We start from the raw sequence: 23600 nt of genomic DNA on the forward strand, positions 1-23600 counted from the left end.
GAAGACCATTGTGTTGGTGAATGTTGTTAAGCAGTGGGGTGCTGAGGCGTATTTAAAATAACACATATATTCTCTTCCTCTGGCCCTGATTTAAGTGACTTGACTTTTGTGGGAGAAGGCATCTAGTTATTTTTTGTCAGATGAGGAGGGAACTGGGGGAGTGTCAGTGTGGGGGTGAGACGGCTCAAGGGGCTGAGGCTATGACAGTTGTCGTCAAAGACTGATTGAGCCCTTAGATGTCATCATCGCAAAGAAGAGCCCTCTAAGGTGTAGAATGGGTTAAAGGTGAAGGGGCCTATCTCCAGGGGTATGTGCTCCCATCCATAGGGGCGATTCAGGTATGAAGTATGCCATCCATATGTCTGGGATGTTGTAGGGAATCCTAACAGGATGTGTGGGGTTGGACCTTTTAACATGCATTCCAGCCATGGCATCTGCAGAGAAGAGAAGGGTTCTCAGAACTGGGTTTCAAGCCCAGCATTGCCATTCACTAGCCCTGATTTGGGCAAGTTACTTGCCTTTTCTAAGCTTCAGTCCTCTCATCTATAAATAGGGGTAATAAGACTCACCTCATGGGATGGTGTGAAAATTAAATGAAAATTATGGATGTGAAGTTCCTGTGAGTGCCTGGCATGATGTAGGGTTTTCGTGTTCCTCCTCTCCGTATATTTTTCTTTGCCTTGTCTGGAGTGAAGTGTAATTAGCCAACAGTTTGAGCAGCCAGCTTGATCCTGGATTTTAATCCCATACAGTTCTGATTCTTGTTCTTCTATGAACAAGGACCTTTCATTTAGCATTCAACAGAGTTTGGATCAGGTCATGTATTAATATCATGTTTCCCCAGCTCGGCCCCAGGCTCTGTGAGGTCAGGGCCTGGTACCTTGGCCAGGTGGTTTCCACAGAAATACCAGGTACCGCATTACATTCACATTGCAACAACTCTACCAGTATCCATGTCAGGAAGCTCCGTGCCTGACCTCTGGGACTCGGCTGGACTCCAGGACACCAGTAATGTCCATCCTTGCATTCAGCACAGTGACGAGAAAGAGCGGGTGCAGGGGAGACTCAACAGAGGTTAATCAATTGTTTGGTTTAAGTCACAGGAAGCCGTGAAAAGTCAGTTTGAAACCGACAACTTGGAAAAAAGGATCAGGAAATGGAAGCAAGGACGTGATCGAAATAAATACATTTCACTTTTTTATTAATATCCCACTTTGTTCCATAGAAGGATTGGTACATGCAGCAAAAACATAATTTGTGGAATGAGGTAGGATAGAGGTAAATAAGCAAATATATAAAATCAGGACCAGGGAAGAAAGAAATACATTTCGTGAGTCTTCCCATATGACCTAAATTCCTCCAAATTAAAAAAAAGAAAGTAAAGGAAATATGTTTCCCAAGCTGTCTTCTCAGGTTGGCAAAGGCTTGTGTGATTTCCCTTCTGTGTGTTTCGTCGCACCCTGGGCCGAGTGAGCCAGTGAGCCATGCTGCCTTCTGGCCGGCAAGCCCTGCCCTCTGTAAGGGTTTGGCTGTTACCCTAGGAGAGAAGGGCCTGTGAGGTGCACCATCCCTGCCACTCTCAAATTATCAGCACTGATGAGTCATCACTACAAATTGGTTTTATTTTCTTTTGTGCAAGAACTTGATTCAGAGTCGACTTGACAGCCAAATTGGCCCGGAAGGTATAATGAGGCGATGCTGAGCATCTCTGAATATAGAAGGGGGAAAAGGAAGAGGCTGAGGGGTGGCGATGTCTTTTATGTCATTTGGACACAAATTCCAGCTGGATTGCAGAGCTCTGTTCTGTTTCAGGAACAGAAGAGCAGGGGTTACATTCCTCTGTGAGCTTCTAACCTGAGGCTGAGTTGAGACAAGGGCCTCCCCCACCAGGCCTGGGTGGTAGTAGGACTCAGCAAATAGTACTACCATTCAGGTGCTGACAGTGTTGGAAGTGCGAGGGAGAGCACCGGGGTTTAAGAGCACTGGCTCTGGAGTAAGGTAGTGCTGGATTCAGTTTCCAGATCTGCTGCTCCCTGGTTGTTTCAGGCAATTAAGGTCTCAGAGACTCAGTTTCCACGTCTGGAAAATGGGGGAAATAATAGCAATATCCTCAGAGAGTTGCTGTGAAGAGAAAATCAGGTAAGAAATGAGCAGCGCCTAGTCTGACCCTTAGTTACTATATAGCTAGCACTTCTCTTTTTAAGCAACCCCAATAACATATTTTATATAAGTGTTTAACTCAGTTATCTTTGTGAATTATACACTTTGTGGCCCTATTCTTTGATGTGTCATCCAAGCTGTCAGGGACTTTTCCACGTCGCCTTCTGGCCTCCCCCACCCCGGTCACCGCAGGCTTTGATAATACCTCAGACCCGGCATCAGAAGCCTCCTCCACACAGCATTTTTGTCAGCCTTCGTTGTTAATTAGAGTTACACATTTTTGTGCTTAAGGTGGATCCTGGGGGTGTCAGGCATTGATATCTATCAAACCCAGTGGGGAAAAAGGAAGCCAGACCCTTTACACCCTGCTGGACACACCACGATGCAGGAGTTAAAGAGATTGACCGCATCCCTCTTCCTGAGAACGCTGGGCTTGGAGCTGGAGAAAAGGATGTTTCCAACTCTGCTGCTTGGCTCCGGTCTGATCTTGGACAAGTCACTTGATCTCTTGGAATGTCAGTTTCCTCACCTATTAAAGAGAATAGGCCTCCTGAGGCTCTTTTTATGAGTTGTAGTGCTTCTCATGCCAACATGAATTTGATTCTTCTTTCTATTCCCTTGTCACTATTTTCTACCTAAGGAGGGTGTGGGAGGGTTAGGGAGCCAGCTGGTAGCTGGGGCTCTTGCATGAACAAGGCAGTGAAGCTTTTTTGTTCTTAGCGTCTCCCTATTCTGGATGCCATTGCTGTGGGTCCTGGCACCAGCATCCACCTCACAAAAGGATCCCTCTCTGCTGGCAGTCTCTGGGTTTGTGGCAGGTATGAGGTCCTAGGCAGGTGACCTCCCCCACTCTCAGTAGGCCAGTATGTGGCTCTCACGGGGCCTAGAGGTGTGAGGGAGACGGGAAGGCCTCAATAAGACCCTTACCTGGATGCAGCCCTCTCTGAAGCATGGCTCCTCTCCGCCTACCCTTTATGGAAGGCAAAAGAGGCAAAATGGAAATGGACTTTGGAGCCAGGTACAACTAGCTTTGGATTGGAGTTTTGCCACACAACTGTGTGGTCTTAGTAAAGGTATCCGACCCTTCTGAATTCCAGTGGCTTGAATATTTATCAAATGGGAATGGCAGTCTTGCTGGGGGCGAAGGCAGGGGCCAGGACTGGTTGTTCACAGCCTTACCTGGTATCTACAGTTTAGTCAGTGCTTGATAAATATTTCTGAAAGGCCGAATTGGTTCTTACAGAACATATAAGTGCTCACTCTGTGCTAGTGTCCTTGCACTGTCCCCTTCCACTTCTCCTTCCAGTTCTTGGCCCCCATTGCACTCTGCATGGTACATTGGTAGAAGATTGGTCATTGATTCATATGATAAATATTGTGTGCCAGGCGGTTAGGCCCTGTGGATGTAGTAGTTCTTTCACTGACAGAGAATCCATGCTCAGAGTTTGGATCACATCACCATGATCATGTGATCATGATCATGACCTTCTTCCCTGGTGCTGGTCCAGAGAACCCATTGTAGTGGAAGGAGAAAGGCAATGAGCCCAATGAATAAGGTACAGAGCATATGAAAGGTGACAGTGCTGGGGGGAGGAATAGAGAAGGGAAAGGGAATGGGGGCAGAGGAAGATGGGGAGTTGGGGATTGTGACCTTAGTAACGGAATGGTCATGGAAGGCCTTACTTAGAAGGTGACAGCTAAGCAAAGATGACGATCTTGGACCAAGACTCTCTCCCCAGCATCCATCCAGTTGCTGTTGCTTGGGATTTCTCAAGCTGACGGCAGTGTGAGGTGAGGCCAAACAGCTGTGAGTTCATCTTTTATAGTAACTTAGGAAGGTGCCTAGAACCTCATTCCAAGCCTCTCTTCTCTGGGAGTCCCTTGTGCCTGGCTTTCCAGCAACCAGGCTTCTCAAAGGACTGACCTCACCTTGAGAGGGTCCCTGGGCTGGCCTCAGAGATTGTGGCAAAGCAGCAGACAGCCAGTGCATTGGGCAGATTTCCTTTCAGGAGGCCAGGCCCTGTTCCCAGCTTGCTTGCTTACTGTGTGTTCGCCCTGGCACCCAGCACCCCAGCTGCGTTTATCCTCACCCAGGTGCCAGAGCTTTCAAAACAAGGGTGGCAGTGTTTTTGGTGCTAGTTTTGGTTACAAAGCAGTGTGCACCTGCCCAGGTGACCACCACAACTGTTTGGACCACCCTCCCATCCTGTCCTGATGGCCTGGATTGTTTGTAGTTTAGCTCGGTCATCACCACCACCTTCATTGCCTGGGGTTGGGGTGCTCATTGTTCTGAGTTAACTTCCTGTCTCTCCTGCCTCCCTCTCACCGGTCTCCATGGCAAATCTTCCTTTAAGATTTGCTTCTGGCTATTTATTGGAAGAGGGTGGGCGGTGGAGGGTGTGCAATACAACAGACATATCAGGGGCACACTTTGTTTAGAACACTGCTTTTCACATGTGAGTGTAGCTTCTGAGGCAATTGGTTAAAACCCAGACTCCTGTCCCCACTTGCAAGGATTAGTGTTTCTGGGCTGGGACCAAGGAATCTAGATCATCATCATCATCATCATCATCATCATCATCATCATCATCATCGAATCAATTCCCTAGCTCATCAGGCTGGGGTAAACCCAGATTCTAAGGCATAGCTTTCTTCCCTAATTTATTGGTATGTCAAGACTGAGTGAAATCTACTGTTGCAGTCCAGCCAGAGCCTTGCCCAGTGCTGAGCTCATAGTTGGTGCTCGGTGCACATGTGTTGGAGGCTGGAGGCAACCTTTTTATAAGAAATCCTTAAAAAAAAAAAAATCCTTCACAGTCTGAAGAATTGCTCACTAATGGGTCCCCATACTTATATTTGCAGTTTTAACAGTTGATTTTTTTTTTTCTTAAAGCAGAGACATGTCCCTGTTCAGGATTTTAATGACAAAACAAAAGCGTCTTGAAAAGAAGAACTGAATAGGGGTAATTATTTTCGAAGGAATTTGAGCCACACCTTCCTTCCTGAATGTTGCTTTCATAAAGATGTATGAAGTTACACCATCTAGCAGTACTTCTCAGCTGCTCAGTGGAATCACCTGGCAGCTTAACAGGTTTGATGCTTGGGTCCTATCCCCAAGGCTCTGTTTAATTGGTCTGGGGTGTGGCCTAGGCATCAGGATTTTAAGAAGTTCCCTAGGTAATTCTAATGTGTGGCCAGGGCTGCAAATCCCTGACCTAGAAAGAGTGGAACTCCTTGGAGAGTAGAGTGAAAGATTTGTTTCTTGAATCTTACAGGGAGTCCTCTTGGACTAGAGATGGAAAGTCCCCTGGATTCTGTGATCCAAGACTATTCTAGAATCTGAATCTAAAACAATTGATATAAATGAATAAATAAATATACACACATAATATCTAAGAGAAGAATAGATGGGATCAGGTGTTGGATACCAGGTCACGTTGGCTGGATTGTGTCTTGTAAATGTTGGCGCATCCCTGGAGACCTTTAAGTAAGGGAGTGTGGCACTGGGTCTGCGTTTAGAAAAATAATACCGCTGGCATAGTTCAGATTCCTTCTGGGTAGAGCCAACTCTCTGGGTACTTCACTGGCCTAGATCTTGCTTCCTGCCTCTCCTGGTGTAACTTGGATCTGGGTCAGCAGTCCCCATCCTTGGTTTGGGTGGCAAGGAGAGGAGGAAAAAGCTCTTGGGCCAGGAAATAGTCATTGCTGCTTGTAAAATGGTGACAGTATTGTCACTGCTCCTCTTCCTTCCCACAGGGAAAATGTTCACTCTCCAAGTTGAACATTTTAATGGTTGCTGGTGTTTTCAGCAATGGCAGGGGTCTTCATTTTCCTGCTTTAACAGCAGCCCATCAGTTTCTGCAGCAAGTATTTTGAGGGGGGGGGGGATGGGGAGAGCCTTGCGCTCTTTCTTTAGAGACCGACGGTGTCTAAAGAGGAAATGATTTGAACTCAAGGTCAGGGAAACTCATGTCTATACTATACTAACTAGGGCTGGCTTCTCCCTCCCTCTCTTGCCCTCTTTTCTTTTTGAAATGCTGGGGTGTGGGAGGTAACAGGAGCAGGATGCAATGTCACCTCCCTCTGCTGGTCGTTTTGTATAATATCTTGTTTGTGATCCACAAAGTGCAGACAATGGGCAATGTAAATGACGGAAAGGTAGACAGAGAGTGAATTGTGAAGTCACTACCTTTGTGAGAGGGTGAAAGGTTTTTTTTTTACTCCTTCCATTCTTTGCAAATTGATGTAATGTTTATGAAGTAGTTATTTCTTTTATCTGGCTATTGCAACCTGCCTACATTAAGGATTACTCTAGCAATCCCTTTTGTTCTGCCTATATAGTGAGTGGTGTTTTGTTTTGTTTTGTTTTGTAAGCTAAAGTGAACAGGTTTTTCCGATTAATTGCTTTGGGTGCTCTGTTCAAGTTGATCACAAATATTTGTGCCGGTTTACTATGAATATATCAAAAAACCAAGCTGTTATCATTATCGGCATTAAAAGTGATATTTGAAGTGAGTGAAACTTGTGTTTCTACTTAATGATTGATCTCTATTTTGAATCCCAAAGATGGTGTTTATAAATATAAGGGCTATTCATTATGACTCTACCCTGCTTGTTAGTATCTACATTTAAATATTCTCCTAATAAAAACTAACCTTGTTGTTGTCTTCTGAAATCCTGTCTTAGCTTTGCCCCTGTCCATCTGAGCAGACTGGATTTATGGGGTGGACGCGTTTAACGGCCTGATAAGAGGAAGCTTGAACATACACTGACTTGGAACTCAGGCATTCACCATACTCTCTTATGATGTGGGTACAAGCCAACGAATACCTATAGGCATAGTAAACTACATATTGTGTAGGTCCTCTCCAGCTTTATTCAGATGTACTCATCAAAATGATTAAGGCATTTCCCTACTTTAGACATTGAGAACAGCTCTGGAAATACAGAAAGAGAGGGAGTGAAGTTGCTTTTATTCTCTTACAAAGATCCTCAAACATAGTTTAATGTCAAATCATCCAGAGGGTCAGCTATAGGTTGGGGATATTCTGTGGACTATGTGCTTTGTTCTTATTGCATTGTCTGCTTTTTTTTTCCAGTTGCAAATGAAGCTGGAGACAAGACTGCCAGACCACTTGCCCGCTTCTCTCGTGAGTAGAGCTTATTTACTCCTTTCCTGGGCTCCTTCAGAGGCCTTTTTGCCTGCATGGTACACCTTTGTAATGCTGCCAGGTGTCAGTAAAACAATGTCAATAAAAGAGTAATATAAGAGATATCTTCAACAGGTTAATATTTCATTTGAGCCCCATCGAGAATGAGCTATTCATTGCTATTGCCTTTTCAATCCTTAGAACTGTGTGTCATTCATCAAACTATGCTCCAGTGTTTTGCTATTCTGAGTGGGGTCCTGGGAGCTGGAGAGTTGACATCACCTGGGGATTTTTAGAAATGAAGAGCCCCAGGCTTAAGGAATCAGAATCTGAATGCGACAAATCCCTGGTGATTTCTGTGCACATTTGAGTTGGAGAACTGCTCACTGGGAATCCCCTCAGCGAGCCCCACAGTAGAGGTGGGCTTTTTATGAAGATAGTGTGACAAAGAGTGTATGAAATGCTTGTAGTTGCCAAGGTCCACACATGTGTGAAAGCATCACACATGTGATGCTTTATGGGCTGCCTCCACTGGCTTTACCTCGTTTAGGTGACATTTTGAAGCTCAGATAGGTTGAATTGTTTTCCTTGGGCACAGGAATCCCGTAAGGGCCTTGGAGTTTCCCATCGATTTCTCTTGACTCTTTCATCTCCAGGTCTGGATCATAATGGGAGAATAGGAGCCAAACGCCCTCAGTGTTTTCTATGCCAGTGTGACCAGCCAATTAATGCTCTCCCTAGAAGGAAAACCCAGATGCCAATAAGGGAGCAGAAATACAAGAGGTTGAGCAGGGCTGGGTGGGTATGTTCCCCACAGAGTAGAGAAATGGTGAACTGACCATCAAAATAGATGGATTTTTCTTTCCAGCACTATCACTACTTGCTGCCTTTTGCTTAAAGTAGTTTTGCTGATGCTTTCTGGGCTTCAGTTTTTCCATCTGAAAAATAGAGAATTCATACCCATCTTCTCTCCTTTATACAAAAAGTTACCTATTTTTGAAGTCATGGTACACAGGTTCTCAGTGACTGCATTGTTATTACAGAAGGTCGATCAAATAAGGCAGATCAAGTCTTGAGTGTGGGTTCCGCCATAGTAAGCCTTAACGCATAGAATAGAAAGTATAATTTCTCTATTTACAGGGCCTTCTTCTAGAATTATGCCTTCCAGCTCTTTTGGGGGAGGCTTCAAAACTTTGGGATTGATTCCTAGAAATGGTTTTTTTAGAACTGTAATAATACATGATAATGCACGAGCATTTAAGTGCCCACATTTTAGGAGCTGTGTAATAAAACCCTCGCTTCTCACGGCCCTCCTACCTGGAGCCATTACTTTCCAAAATAGGGATTTCATCCCACAGCTCAATGAGGAGATGAATATGCTTTTAGTCCCTTTGTTTCTTATCTCCTGAGCAGTAGTCAGGCAAATTAATAAGCTGGAATGGTAACCCAATCACGCTGTGTGCATTGTGTTGCGTGCGCCTCTGCGGGAGTGCCTGGTGCTTTGATGCTCATTGCAATATGTGGGAAGGGGATGGGACAAGGGGCATCACCATGAAGTCAGAATGAAAGCTGGAGCAGCTGGTCCCTTCCAGGCAGATGAAGGTGACTTCGCTTGTAAATGACTTTCACAAAACTTCTGAGTTGTGTGTCTGGGTTGGAAGGATATGTCACTTGAAAGCTTATTCATAGCAGATAAGTGAGGACATGAGAGAAACAAAATATACAGGCTAAACGCAATTAGTGGCAAACCACTGAAGTTGGGCTGATTCTGGAACCAAAATAAAGGCAAAAGAATTTCTTGACTGTGCAATGTCCTGGATAGGGGGGAGTCGGATGGTACCATTAGTTCCTAAATTGTTTTCCCCCCTAAATTTTTTTGTAGCAAATACTAGAGAGAGAAAATTAGGTGGCCTTTAGAAGAAAAAAAAATATTTTCTTTTTTTTTGGTGGAGATAATGGAGAATAAACCCAGAACCTCGTGTAGAAAAAAATAATTCTTAATGTAACATTGTCTCATTGGTACTCTATTTATTTAACTATATCGAAAATGACCTTGAGGCTGTGGTATGGTGTGAATGAAATATTCAATTTGGGGAGATTGGAAGGATTTGGATGACAGACTTTTCTTTGGAGGCTAGAAGATGAGGTTCTGCAACATTCTCTAATTTTGGCACCCACGAAGACACACATAGAGTCCTGATGTTGTGCACTGCCCAGCGTGGATGTAGGCCTGATGGGATGGGAAACAAGAACATAGGCTGTAAATGCTTTGAAAACTGTACCCACTGAGATGGGGGGTGGGGTGGTCTACAGAAAAAAGCTCAGGGCCGGAAGGGAAGGGCTGGACCTGTGGCCTCCCAAATCATACCCAAGTTTCGTTCTCTTTGGGGGTCTCATAGTCTGATTCCTGATGCTTCTGGAGTAGCTTCTCATTTCTCTATAGATTTTGCCTATGCTTGAATCAGTGTACTTTTCTCAGCTTCCCCATATTGCAAGAGATGAGCTGTGTTGATTATATCAAGAAATCCTAAAGGAGAACAAAAGGGAAGTAGAGTGTAGGAATCATGAAAACATTTGGCTTTTCCAAGGGGTGGTTTCTGATTCCGCCTTGGCCAGCTGGTTTACTAGCCTCACAGGCCTCATTCTGGTTACTTCTGCAACATAACCAACCTGTGCGTGGCTTTCTTCTTGGAACCCCTATCACTTAGTGGTTGACACCACTACCCAGAACTGAGCCTTCCTCAAAGAAATCAATACCAGAGTCCACTGGTCAAGCTCAGTTACTGTCACCTTTAGATTGGAGACACTTGATGTGGCATCAAATAGTAGTGGTGGTGGACACTGCGTGGTGAATCTTGTGAGTCTCTGGATCCTATCAGGGCCTTTTTATCACCTTGTGCCCATCATTTTATGCTTAGAAGTGGCTTTTGATCAACCTGATCTTAACCAGAGCATTTGCTTAATATCCATGGGCATGGAGAGTAACCAGGAAGTCATTCGTCTAAGAGTGGAGGTGAGGAAGGAGAAGGAAGGAGAGGGAGGGAGAGAGGGGCATGAGATTCAGAGACAGTGGAGAATATTATCTTCTCCTCCAACACCTACAGAAGAATGATGATGTCAAGAGAATGAGGAATTGAGAGTGACCCTGATCATAAGGTACTGTGTGAGCCCAAGATACATTGGCTTTGGACCCACAAATGGTCTAGAATGGCAGCTATCATGTGGCTAGCTGTCCTGGGGCTGGAGCTCCTGTGTGTGGGGACTTCCCACCCCTGCATCAGCACCAGGGTTGAGGGGTGATGAGCCTGCAGAGCACCTCACCTCAGTACCGCCTGCAGAGCTGATAGCGGGTGCTCACATCATGAGCTGTCTCTATTTTACAAATGAGGACTACTAAGTTGGGAGAAGACATCAAGAATTGCACACTGATGGAATTCTAGGTCTTCCAACTCCAAATCCTGGCTGTTCCCAGGTCTGAGGGCTGGAGAATTTCCCAGCTCTGTAGCACAGGGATTTGGGGGTCTGCCAGCTTGGTAGTAGAGATGCTCAAGCTTCAGCTCAGGGCAGGGTTTGAGGATCTACACTGCAGTGACCTTCTCTAAGTTGATTCCATCTGGATTAGGAAGACCTTTCCTCAAACGTCCCATTTTACCAGCTCACTGATGCCAGGAATTCCCTGAAATAAGTGAATCACTTGAAGACTTGAAATGCAAATTCCTTTTGGAGTGAGGACACAGGGATTCATTCTTACTATGATGAAAATGATTGATATCAGACCTTTTAATTTTCTCCCCAGACATCTGAAAATATATTCTCAATATGTAAAACAGAAGGGACAAAGGAGAGGCAGCCCAGGGGGGTCTTTGTGCTGGCCCATGAAATGTACCCTGATTCTGGGAAGCCTTTGAAAGGTTTTCACAACTGGCACTCAGCCTTGTTTTAGAGCTGAAGGTGTGGCCTTTGGGGACCACAGCTGTGCCATGAAGAGGTGGCCTTGAGGTGAGGAACTCCTGGGGCCCCCCTCAGGTTGGAGCTCCTGACATCCCAGGACTTCTGGGATAAAGTCAGCTGGCTGTGGGGCTGGGTTCCCTGCTGGTCCAGACATCTGGGATGCTGACACGGCTGCCCTCCAGTGCCAGCCAGAAGAGTCCTCCTCCCTGGAGATGCCTGTTTTATGTGTGTGTCAGTCTCCCCATTAGAGAGTAGGCTCCTGGAGTCCAGGAACCCCACCCCACCTGCTTGAGTTATACTAACCATGCCTGGTGTAGGAGCAATGACTTGTTTAGGGAAGACATCATAAACTTGTACCTGCCAGCCCCATTCCCCACTTTTCCCCCTCATCCTCACTTCATAAGCGGGGGTAGGCTCTCCTGCTGCCAGAACACACACTCCAGAAACCACTCCTGAGTATGTCCTCAAGGGTCTCCGACTCACTCCTATCAGGGTGTTCAGAGGCCATTTTGGACACAGGCTCTAGGTTAGGCTGGGGCTTGGGTTCTATGTCCAGGAGTGCTGAATTCTGTGTGAATTCAGCCTGGTAACTTACCCATCCAAGCCAAACCTTCTGCATCGGGATTCTAGGCCATTATTAGAGCTTGCTTCCAAATTGGTTGTGGATGATCTCATGCAGGTGTGAGTGCTAAAACACTTAAAAACATGTGACGTGGTCACCGATCTGTTAGAACAAATATTGGTCATGGGTGATAGGAAGGACCAGGGTCCAGGAGGCCCCCAATAGGCCAGTCACTGGATGATGCTGGGGCAGCTGAGGTGGCTATAGCTCTGATTACCCAGGATAAATAATATGAAGCATGGTGTCTGCACACTGCTCAGTAAGTATGGGTGATGGTCACTGCATATATTATCACCTTTCCTGTCCCCTCCCTCCTTCCCTTCTTCCTCCCTGTCTTCTCTCCCTCTTCATTCCCTCCCTCCTTACTTCCTTCTTTTTACATATTTTAATTAAGGACTTTTCCATGCCAAGCCCTAGAAACACACACATGAGTAATTTTGTCTTCAGAGAGCTCACAGTCTGACCAGATGATGCAGAAATAAACGGCTCCAGTGCAGCGTGTGGAGGGAAATGCTAGAGGTTGCTACAAGGAGCCGCGTGAACCAGATGGGGAGACCTCATCTGACCTGGAGTAAAGTAGATTCAAGGGAGTCCCTCTGGAGGAGACCAGCATTAGCTGAGGCTTAGGGAGTGAGTGGAGGTTAACAGGTAGAAGAAGGTAGTTTCTAATCTTAAAACAAACAAAGAAACCCTCAAGGTCCATCCTATGGTGATTATACTAAGCGAAATAAGTTGGGCAGAGAAAGAGAAATACTGTATAATTTCACTTCCATGTGAAATAATAATTCCCTCCCCCCCAAAAAAACCAAACAAACTCAGAACAGATTGGTATTTGTCAGAAGTAGATAGGGGATGGGATGTGGGGAGTGGGTGAAGTGGGAGAAGGTAGTCAAAAGTACAAACTTCCAGTTATAAATAAGCAATGGGGATGCAATGTGTAGCATGGTGACATCATTGTTAATGATACTGTCTTGGATATTTGAAAATTAAGAGAGTACATCTTAAAAGTTCTCATCACGAGAAAAAAAAATTGCAGCTATGCATGGTGACAGATGTTAGCTAGATTTTTTTGATGATAATTTCACAATATATACAAATATTGAATCATTATGTTGTACACCTGAAACTAAGGTAATGTTATCTTAAAAAAATTAAAAATAAAAGGGCGGTACAATCTTTTAGGAAATAAAGGCTGCATGCAGTGTTCAGCTGTGGCCACAGCATGGCAGCAGAAGTCCAGAATTTGGTGTGTATCTCAGCTCGAGGAGACTCAGGCAGACATTCAGTGCAGTGGACTTTTGTGGAGACAGTCCAGGGCTTTGGAAGAGCCTATGCTTGGGAGGTGAGCAATGGTTGAAAAGAAAATAGTGGGATCAAAAGCAGTTAAGGAAATGGAGCCCCATTTGACCTCTTTTGCTTTTGGAAGTAAAAATCCAGGCAGCGTTGAAAACAGATTATCCTGTTGAAGAGCTGGAATAATTTGTGTGGATGGATTTTAAAGCCAAAGGAGAGTCCCCTGCTATTTTTGTACTAGGTGTATAATCTGGGTGAATGATCCCCTTCCCCGGGTAGAGAATGGGCAGAGGCAGTACAGTGAGGGTGAGCTCTGGGGTTGGGGTAGAGGGTGAGCCAGCACCTATTACATGATGAAACCTATTGTGGAACCCCAGGGCAAACTCAAAATTATCTCCAACAGAGTGCTGGAGTCTAGCCAGAGAACTTTTTGAAATTGCTTGTCGGGGATCCCTGGATGGCGCAGCGGTTTGGCGCCTGCCTTTGGCCCAGGGCGCGATCCTGGAGACCCGGGATCGAGTCCCACGTCAGGCTCCCGGTGCATGGAGCCTGCTTCTCCCTCTGCCTATGTCTCTACCTCTCTCTCTCTCTGTGACTATCATAAGTAAATAAGAATTAAAAAAAAAAAAAAAGAAAAGAAATTGCTTGTCATAGCAAGGAGGGTCTGTTGCGAGCATTAAAAGCTTGAGTTGGAGTTGGATGGGTTATGGAACCATGATGATGAAAATAAGGATAAGAGAAAATGGGTGGGAGGAAGGGCTGAGAAATGCTCTAAACAGTGGGCTGTGGCTGATTCTGTGCTTTCAGGGGTGGGGCATGTAGTATGGATGAACCAGAGCCATTTACAGAGCCCAGAATAGGGCAGGAACTAGATCTGGAGATTTTCTGATTTGTATTTTTTTTTTTTAAGATTTTATTTCTTTATCATGAGAGACACAGACAGAGACATAGGCAGAGGGAGAAGCAGGCTCCCTGTGGGGAGCCTGATGTGGGACTCCATCTGAGGACCCCACGATCACATCCTGAACCGAAGGCAGACTCTCAACTGCTGAGTCACCTAGGTCTCCCTTTCTGATTTGTCTTAAACAACACTTAACTATTTCTAAAAAGTTCAGATCCTGTATAGAGCTCTAGGTCTTACCTCAATGGTATTTAATGACTGAACATCTTCATTTTCCACTTGTTACAGCAGAAACTGGAACTTTATCTTCAACAGTGGCAGCCCTAGAATTTCTGTGCATGAAGGGCTTAGGGGTAGCAATCTAGCTCAGTGGTCCTCAAAGTGGGGTCCCTGGAACTTGTTAGAAATACAAGTACTTGGACCCCTTACCAGATCTGCTGAATCAGAGACTCCTGGGGTGGGTCCTATCAAAAAATACTGGTGATTCTTATGTAGGCCAGTTTCCAAACAACTGCTTTAGTTGTGATGGTGGTGATGAGGGTAGAGGCAGAAGCCAGGGTGCAGTGAAGCACCCTGTTTATAGATCATAGAATAATAATACAATTAGCATTTTTCTATAGATACTTATAATATATATTATTTTTCTGTAGACACTTGTTTATATATATGCAAATGTTAATTACCCTTATCAAAGAATAGTGTCTTATTAATTTAATTTTATTTTAATTGGGAGGGATTGTAGGGGATGACTGAAAGTGATTATAGGAAAATAGTCTAATGATACCCCTTAATTCAACTGTTACAACTGGCATTGCCCTGTAACATCTCTTGAATATAATTATCTTTTTCTCTTTCTGTGGTCATCTCCTGTCTACTCTTGGCCTTTCCCCATCACAATAACATCATTATAAGAGCTGTCTGGCTGGCTCACTTGCCTCTTGCTTGCACCTCCAAATCACCTGTACTGTCATCCTCAAACTCTAGTTTTTGTCATGACTTATTTGTGTTTCAGAACTATAGACAGTTACTCCCCAACTTTTGTTAACCCAAGATTTGTCTGCCTGATCACAAGGGATTCCACATTGTATCTTACTCCTTTTTCTCCATTGCTTTCATCAAATCCAGTCATTATCAGCCAAGCAAACCTGTTTGGTTTAGTAAACAGATCCATCAATTCATTATCTTACATTTGAACAATTTCAAGTTAGACTAGAACTTAAAACTATCCAGTCCAAAGCTCACTACCTCTTGTAAAATCAGATAATCTTTAAAGCATTTCTGTCACGGGTCATGAGCTCTCTGCAAGAACCTGTCTAGTGGGGAAAACTCAGCTTGGCCTAGAAGGGGTTGATGGTCACAGTCATAGTGAAGGACACATAGTGAAGCATGTGTGTTTGGAGAACTGAGCCTCACTTTGATTTTCTTGTTTTGAGTGTATATATTTGGGTCTTTGAATATAACCACTATATCACTTGGTCTACAATATGCTAGCCATTGGTTCATCAGTGGACTGTCTGGTGATACTCTAAGTAGCTTCTAGGAGCCTGTGGATGATATGTAACTCAGATGTCAGCTGGAGGTCCATTGAGATTTAGGTAAATAGGCCCAAATTGCTATTGTGTGCCCTTTGGAATTTCAGAGCACTCCTCAATGTTTCTGTGAATACTAGGGATGATCTAATATTCTCCTTGCCCTGATTTCCTACCTCTATTGATTGTTTCCTTCTATTTGCTTGTAGCTGTCTTCTGATCTGCTCTGACATAGACTCAGATGTGGAACAAAGCCCCTTCTCTTTTTTTGGAGTAACCAAAGGCTGTTGGTGAAAGCAGACCTTGAGTGAAGATTAGGGATCCACGAGAGATTACAATATGCAATTGCATGCAGACAATTTTAATTCAGAGTTTTGTTCTCAATAGCCCTTTCATCCATCTCACCAACAAAACTTTTTTTAAAGACCACTTTGCTCATGTAGCTCCTGGTCCACCACCCCTGGATCCTTCTTTGCCTACACTCCTCTACTTTTTCCCCTGTTTTTCCATTTCCCTCTTAGGAATTGAAAGACACTCCTCCCAGTTTCTCATACAGAGCAGCTCGATCATCACATTAATTGCATTGCTATCTACTGACACCTTTCCCTTCAGCATTTCACATATATTCCTTTAGACTTTTTTTCCCTTTAAATGCAGACTAATTTCTTTTTCCTTCATGGGAATTGTAGTCCAGCTTATTGAGTTAATGGCAAATATTTAGTCCTTACTACATGTGTACAAGCTTATACAACTTAAAAATATGAATAGAAATCTTTTTGTGTGTAATGTAACCTCAGGGAGGGCAAGGAAGAATGGGTTGGCTATTATATGCCAAGCACCTCCTCTTTTCCTCTCTCAATATATGCTCCTTTGAATAAAGTTTGGATGAAGCTTCTAGTTCCAGCAAAAGATGGACTAGGATAGTCTGAAAACCTTCCATTTTTCATAAGCATATAGAAATGCTGAGTAAAATATTTTAAAAAATACTTTAAAATGCATAGTTAAACTTGCAATAAAAAAAAGGAACTCTGCAGGTGGAAATGAAGGAAGAATTTAATATTAGTACAGCAAGCTATAAACATGCTGCTGATTCTGTAGCTATGCTGCATGAGAGTGGTATTGCCAAGGCCATGGGATCTAGTACATGTGCTAAAGATTTCAGGCTTTGGGCTGTACAGAGTGAGGAGTTGGATCTGAGACTTCTGCTTGAACTTGGAGTCTTAAAAACTTAGATAAAATGGATCACTTTCTTGAAAAACACAAAATACTACAACTTACCAATTATGAAGTAGCTAATAGCTTTATAACTATTAAGAAAATTAAATTAATAATTAAAAATTCCCCCAAGGAAATCTCCAGACCCAGTAAGTTTAGCTGGAAAGATCTACCAAATTTTTAAAGGAAAGTTCGTACCAATTCTACATAATTTCTTCCAGAAAATAAGGAGGAGGAAACATTTCCCAATTCATTTTATGAAGTTAGTAGTATCCTGATACCAAAACCAGAGAAAGACAACAGCCCCATATCCTCATGAATGCAGATGTAAAACTTTTTAACATAATATTAGCAAAACAATTCAACAACATGTAAAAAAGAATTATGCACCATGCCAGGTGGGGTTGATTCTCTTTCAGTATTGAAAATTAATGTAATCCACCATATTAACAGGCAAAAGAAGAAAAAATCATATGAGCATATCAACTGATGCAGAAAAAGCATTTGACAACATTCAACATTCATGATAAGAACTCTCAGGGAAATGGAAATATAGGGGACTGTCATCAATATGATAGAGAACATCTACAAGAAAACCACGGCTAACTGTAGACTGATGCTTTACCCCTAAAATTGAGAGTGAGATGAGCATATCTGCTCACATCCTTTTACTTAGTATTGTGCTGGGAGTTCTAGCCAGTGCAATAAGGGAAGAGAATGAAATAAAATGCATACAGATCAGAAAGGAAGAAATCAAATTGTCTCTGTTTGCAGAAGACATGATTGTCTATGTAGAAATTTATCAGGAATCTATTAAAAACCTTTTAGAATTAATAAGTGAGTTCAGCAAGGTTATAGGATATAAGATAAACATAAAAAATCAAAATAAAAAATACAGTGATGTTTTCAATTGCTCAGAAAAGGTGAAATGTGTAGGGCCGCCTGAGTGGCTCAGTTGGTTCAGCATCAGACTCTTGATGTCAGCTCAGGTAATGATCTCAGGGTTGTGAGATTGAGCCCCACATCAGGCTCAATTTTTGGTGTGGAGCCTGCTTCATATTCTCTTTCTTCTTCTGCCTTTGCCTTTCCCCCTGTTCCTTCTCTCTTTTCTAAAAAGAAAAAAAAAAAGGTGAAATACATAGATGTTAATCTAACAAAATATATATGACTTAAATGAGGAAAACTACACAAAGGTGATGAAAGAAGTAAAAGAAAATCTAAATAAATGGAAACAAATACTGTATTCGTCGATTGGAAGACTCAACATAGTGAAGATGTCAATTCTCCCTAAACTGATAAACAGATTTAACACAATTCCTATGAAAATCCCAATGAGAGTTTCTGTAAATATAGACAAGATTATTTTACAATTTATATGAAAATTCAAGGACCTAGAATAGCTGAAACAATTTTGGAAAAGAAGAACAACGTGTAAGGAATCAGTCTATTTGATTTCAAAGCTTAGTGTGTAGCTACAGTAATAAAGACTAGGTGGTACTGGTAAAAGGATAGATTCATAGGTCAATGGAACAGAATAGAGAAGCCAGAAATAGATTCATTCACACAAATACGTCCAACCGATTTTTGACAAAGGTACAACAGCAGTTTAATGGAGCTAATATAGCCTTTTAAATATATGGGCTCATGTATTTGGACATCCACAGGCAAAAATACAAACCTCAACCTAAGTCTCAAACTTTATATAATAATTCACTTGAAATGGATTATGAACTTAAACATAAAACATAATGCTATGTAATTTTTAGAAAAAGAGATAGAAAAAAATCATGGGATTATAGTGCTAGGAAAGAAAGACTTATCACCATGATCCATAAAAGGAAAAAAATTGATACATTGGACTTCACCAACATTAGAAACCTTTGTTCTGCAAAGACCTTGCCAAGATGTTGAAAAAACAGGCCAAAAAGTGGGAGAAAATATTTGCAAATAATTTTGCTATCCAAAAAAGTTTTAGTATTATAATATATGAAGAATTCTCAAAACTCAAACATAAAAAAGAAAAACAACCCATTCAGAGTTGACCAAAGACAGGACATTTTACCAAGGAAAATATACAGTTGACAAGTAAGTATTTGAAAGGATATTTAACTTTGTTAGTCATTAGGGAAATGCAAATTAAAACCACAATGAGATACTGCTACTCATTTACCAGAATGGCTAATATAAAAAAAAATAGTGACCACACCAAATCCTGAGAAGGATGAAGAGGACCTGCATCATTCATATATTGCTGGTGGTAAGCCACTTTTTAAAAAGTTTGGCTGTATCAGAAAGGATGAATAGCCACCATTTGCTTCAACGTGGATGGAGCTGGAGGGTATTACGCTGAGTGAAGTAAGTCAATTGGAGAAGGACAAACATATGGTCTCATTCATTTGGGGAATATAAAAAACAATGAAAGGGAATAAAGGGGAAAGGAGAGAAAATGAGTGGGAAGTATCAGTGAGGGTAACAGAACATGAGAGACTCCTAACTCTGGGAAACAAACAAGGGGTAGTGGAAAGGGAGGTGGACGGGGGAATGGGGTGACGGGGTGACTGGGTGACGGGCACTGAGGGGGGCACTTGATGGGATGAGCACTGGGTGTTATGCTGTATGTTGGTACATTGAACTCCAATAAAAAATATACCAAAAAGAAGTTTGGCTTTTTTTTTTTTTTTTTTTTGACTAAACATGCAAGCACCATGTGAGTCAGGAATTGCGCTTTTGGGCATTTATTTCAGAGCAATGAAGACTTATATTCTTAAAAAAATTTTTTTTAAAAGATTCTATTTATTCATGAGAAACACACAGAGAGAGGCAGAGACATAGGCAGAGGGAGAAGCAGGCTCTCCACGGGGAGCTCAATGTGGGACTCTGTCCTTGGATCCAGGATCATGCCCTGAGCCAAAGGCAGACTCTCAACCAGTGAACCACCCAGGCATCCCTGAAGACTTATCACACAAAAACCTGTACATGTGAACTCACAACTATTAGGAGGGCTAGTATAAAAGAACAAAACCCAAGTGTTGGCAAAGATGTGGAGAAATTGGAACCCTTGTGCACTATTGGTGGGAATGTAAAGTGGTGCCACAGCCATAGAAAACAGTTTTGTAGTTCCTCAAAAAATTAAAAATAGAATTACCAAATGATTCAGCACTTCTACTTCTGAGTATGTATATACCCCAAAGAATTGAAAGTAGTAGTTTAAACATATATTTGTACACTCCTGCTCATAGCAGCATTATTCGCGGTATAGCTGGAAGCAATCCAAGTGTCCATCAGTAGATGAATGGATGAGCAAAATATCTACAGAATAAAATGTGCATACAGTAGAATGTTACTCAGCTTTAAAAAGGAAGGAAATTTTTACATAAGCTACAACATGGATGAATCTTGAGGACATGATGCTAAGTGAAATAACCCAGGAACAGAAAAATAAATACTGTAGAATTCTACGGACATGAAGTACCTAGAGTAGCCGTTCATGGAGACAGAAAGTAGAATCATAACCATGCCAGGGGCTGAGAGGAGGAGGCAATTACTTTCACGGGTACACAGCTCAGTTTTGCAAGATGAAAAGAGTTCTGGGGGCAGCCCGGGTGGCTCAGCTGTTTAGTGCCGCCTTCAGCCCAGGGCGTGATCCTGGAGACGTGGGATCAAGTCCCACGTCGGGCTCCCTGCATGGAGCCTGCTTCTCCCTCTGCCTGTGTCTCTGCCTCTCTCTCTCTCTCTCTCTGTCTCTCATGAATAAATAAAAATAAAAATCTTTAAAAAAAAAGTTCTGGAGGTGGATACAACCTGAATGTATTTAATGCCATGGAACTTGGTTACACGTAAAAATGGTTAAGATGGTAAATTTTATATCATATGTATTTTACTACATTTTAAGAAGCCCTGTGTATGAATAGTCATAGACGTTTTATTCATAATAGCCACAAATTGGAAAGAACTCAGAACTTATTTATTCAGTGTATGGTTAAACAAACTGTGGTATATGCATACCATGGAATACTGCTCAGCAATAAAAAGAACAAGCTGATACATGCAACAACATGAGTTGTTGGACTATGCTGAGTGAAAAAGCCAATCCCAAGAGTTTATATTTTAGTGTATGACTCCATGTACATAGCATTATTAAAATGACAAAATTATAGATAATGGAGAACAGATTAGTGGTTGTCACGAGTTAAGGAGGGAGAGGGCTGGGAAGGAAAGTGGGTGTGACTATAGGCAGGTACCTGGAAGGATCGTTGTGTGATGGCAATGCTCTGCCTCAGTGTCACCATCCCGGGTGTGATATTGTACTATAATGTTACAAAATGTCGCCAATGGGGGAAACTGGGTAAAAGGTACATGAAGTCTTTGTATTATCTCTTACAAGTGCATGTGAATTTATAATTTTCTCAGAGTAAAAGTTTAATTAAAAAAAAAAAGCACCTTTAAGATGACCCTTCATAGCCTACAGAATTAAATCCAAATCTTTGGCACATCACACAAGGCCCTTCAAACTGGCCCGAGATGACGTCTCCTATTAAGAGGCCATCATTTCAGCCTCAGAAAAATGAAATTAGTTGCCCTCTCATGCTGTTTCACTCCTCCATGCCTTGGCACGTGTGGCTCCTTCTGCCTGAAATGTTCTAATCTTCTGTTGATCACCAAGCCAACCATTTATCTCTCAAAACTGTGTCATAAGCCACCTTTTCTGTACAGCCTCGCCCGACCTCTGGAACAAAATGATCGCTCCCTGCTTTGTTTCGCATCAGTATATTTCTACATAGTTGTATTATTGCTCGCTTTATACTGTATTATAAATATCTCTTTAATGACTATCTTCCTACTAGATTTTTGAGTTCCTCAAAAACAGAAACTGTGCCTTGCCAGTCAGTACATAATAAATGTTCAATAAATGTTGAATTGAGTTGAAAGCAGAGGGACTAGAACTGTTCCAGATCTGTAATAATTTTTCTTTTCTTTTCTTTTTTCTTTTCTTTTCTTTTCTTTCTTTTCTTTTTTTTCTTTTCTTTTCTTTTTTATTTTCTTTTCTTCTTTTTTCTTTTCTTTCTTTTCTTTTCTTTCTTTTCTTTTCTTTTTTCTTTTCTTTCTTTTCTTTCTTTTCTCTTTTCTCTTCTTTTCTTTTCTCTTTTCTTCTTTTCTTTTCTTTTTTTTTAGGATTTTATTAATGTATCTGAGAGAAAGAGTGAGAGAGCATGAGCAGGGGGAGGGGCAGAGGGAGAGGGAGAAGCAGACTCACTGCAGAGCAGAGAGCCTGACATGGGGCTTGATCCCAGGACCCTGAGATCATGACCTGAGCCAAAGGCAGACACTTCACCGACTGAGCGACCCAAGCGCCCCCAGATCTGTAACAATCTCAAACAAAGGGATAAAACCACTTATCACTTAGACAGTTCTTAGAGATTCATATTCAATTACCTTACTAGAAAACAAGCCAGATAAATTGTAAATTATGGGACTTCCATGATTTACCAGTCATGGCTTCCCGTGATAGCTTCTTTTCAACAAATATTTATGGAGCGCCTACTGTGTGCCAAGTACTATGCCCTGTCCCTCCTCCCCACACCCCCCCACTGATAGGCAGGTAGACTAAGGAAGTGCAGTGGTTCCTGCCATAGTATGCATTAAGCCTTGGCTAAGCCTTGGGTTGAAGCCCAGGCTGGACACATCCAGTTTTGTAGGCTATAAAATGTGCAACTGTAGGAATCATCATCCTGTAGATTAAGCTATTAACAATTCCCCTACAAGTATGAAGTTTTGGGGAAATTCTCATATTTAGAGCTGCAGTTGTTGGAATTTATGAAGGAATTGCCTAGCTTCCAGGTCAGTAAATTTTATGAAGCCAAGTTCTCTAGTACAATAGGGCAGGATAAGGAAGAGAGGTCAAGGTGCGAAGCCATTTGGGTGAAAAACTGAGGAAAATCTATGCATGATACAATTGAAACCCATAGAAGGGAGAAAAGACTGAGAAATTTATTAGAGTTTCTTAATGTGTTCTCTACAGCCTCAGAAGCAGGTATCTTAGAAGTACATGAAAAAGCTAACTTTGAAAGGACATTTTGGGTACAGGAGTATAAAAATGAGTAGATCACGGTTCTTTCCCTAAAGGAGCTTATCACCAACAAATGATCCACTGTCTTTATTACCAACAATGGCTAGTTTGGACCAGAATTTGAAGGAGCTCTTCCCTGTGACTAATATGTTACCTCAAAGTCTCTGTTTTTCTGGAACTCTTGATTAAAACACCAAATCTCCAAGCAATTACTTTCAAACACTTTTATTTTTTATCACGGTACACATACCATTTCAACATGTCTACGATGGATGTGGCACATTCTTCCAAGTGCTCAGAGCACTTTCATACATACTATATTACTAAATTCATTCCTACCAAGTTTTTATAATGAGGTTAAAAATCCGCGCTGAAACTTCCCAAAGGAATACTAGGCAGATTTACAAATGAATCATCCAGCAGATGGTAAAACTTGGATTTTTGCATGCTTTGCAGACATTAGCATACTTCAAGGTAGTTATGCATTGAAAAATTTTCACTTAATTATGGGGGTGGGGGTGGTGTCTGAATTAGTGAAAGTCATAATTATGGAAAACTTAAAAAATGCTATCTTTTAACACCCAAGTACCTAACTTACACTGACCATTAACAAAGTGTTTGTCAAGTAGATTTCACTCTCAATAGATAAACTTCTCTTTTAATTAGTATACTAAATGAATGCTGTCAAAGTTCTTGAAAACAGCCTCCCTTT

The 23600-nt window shown here is 42.2% G+C and overlaps 1 protein-coding gene across 4 annotated transcripts in view; it reads left to right on the top strand.

The window, feature by feature from the left end:
* PDE1C (phosphodiesterase 1C) overlaps positions 1 to 23600 on the top strand; it is a 491380-nt gene that overhangs the window by 81609 nt on the left and 386171 nt on the right. For all 4 annotated transcript variants that reach the window (XM_072783564.1, XM_072783562.1, XM_072783563.1 and 1 more), the window contains exon 2: positions 7260 to 7310. In XM_072783564.1, the coding sequence (XP_072639665.1) occupies positions 7260 to 7310 (51 nt within the window). The remainder of the gene's footprint in view (positions 1 to 7259; positions 7311 to 23600) is intronic.

Source organism: Canis lupus, chromosome 18 (assembly GCF_048164855.1).
Source record: "Canis lupus baileyi chromosome 18, mCanLup2.hap1, whole genome shotgun sequence".
NCBI classification, from domain to species: Eukaryota; Metazoa; Chordata; class Mammalia; order Carnivora; family Canidae; genus Canis; species Canis lupus.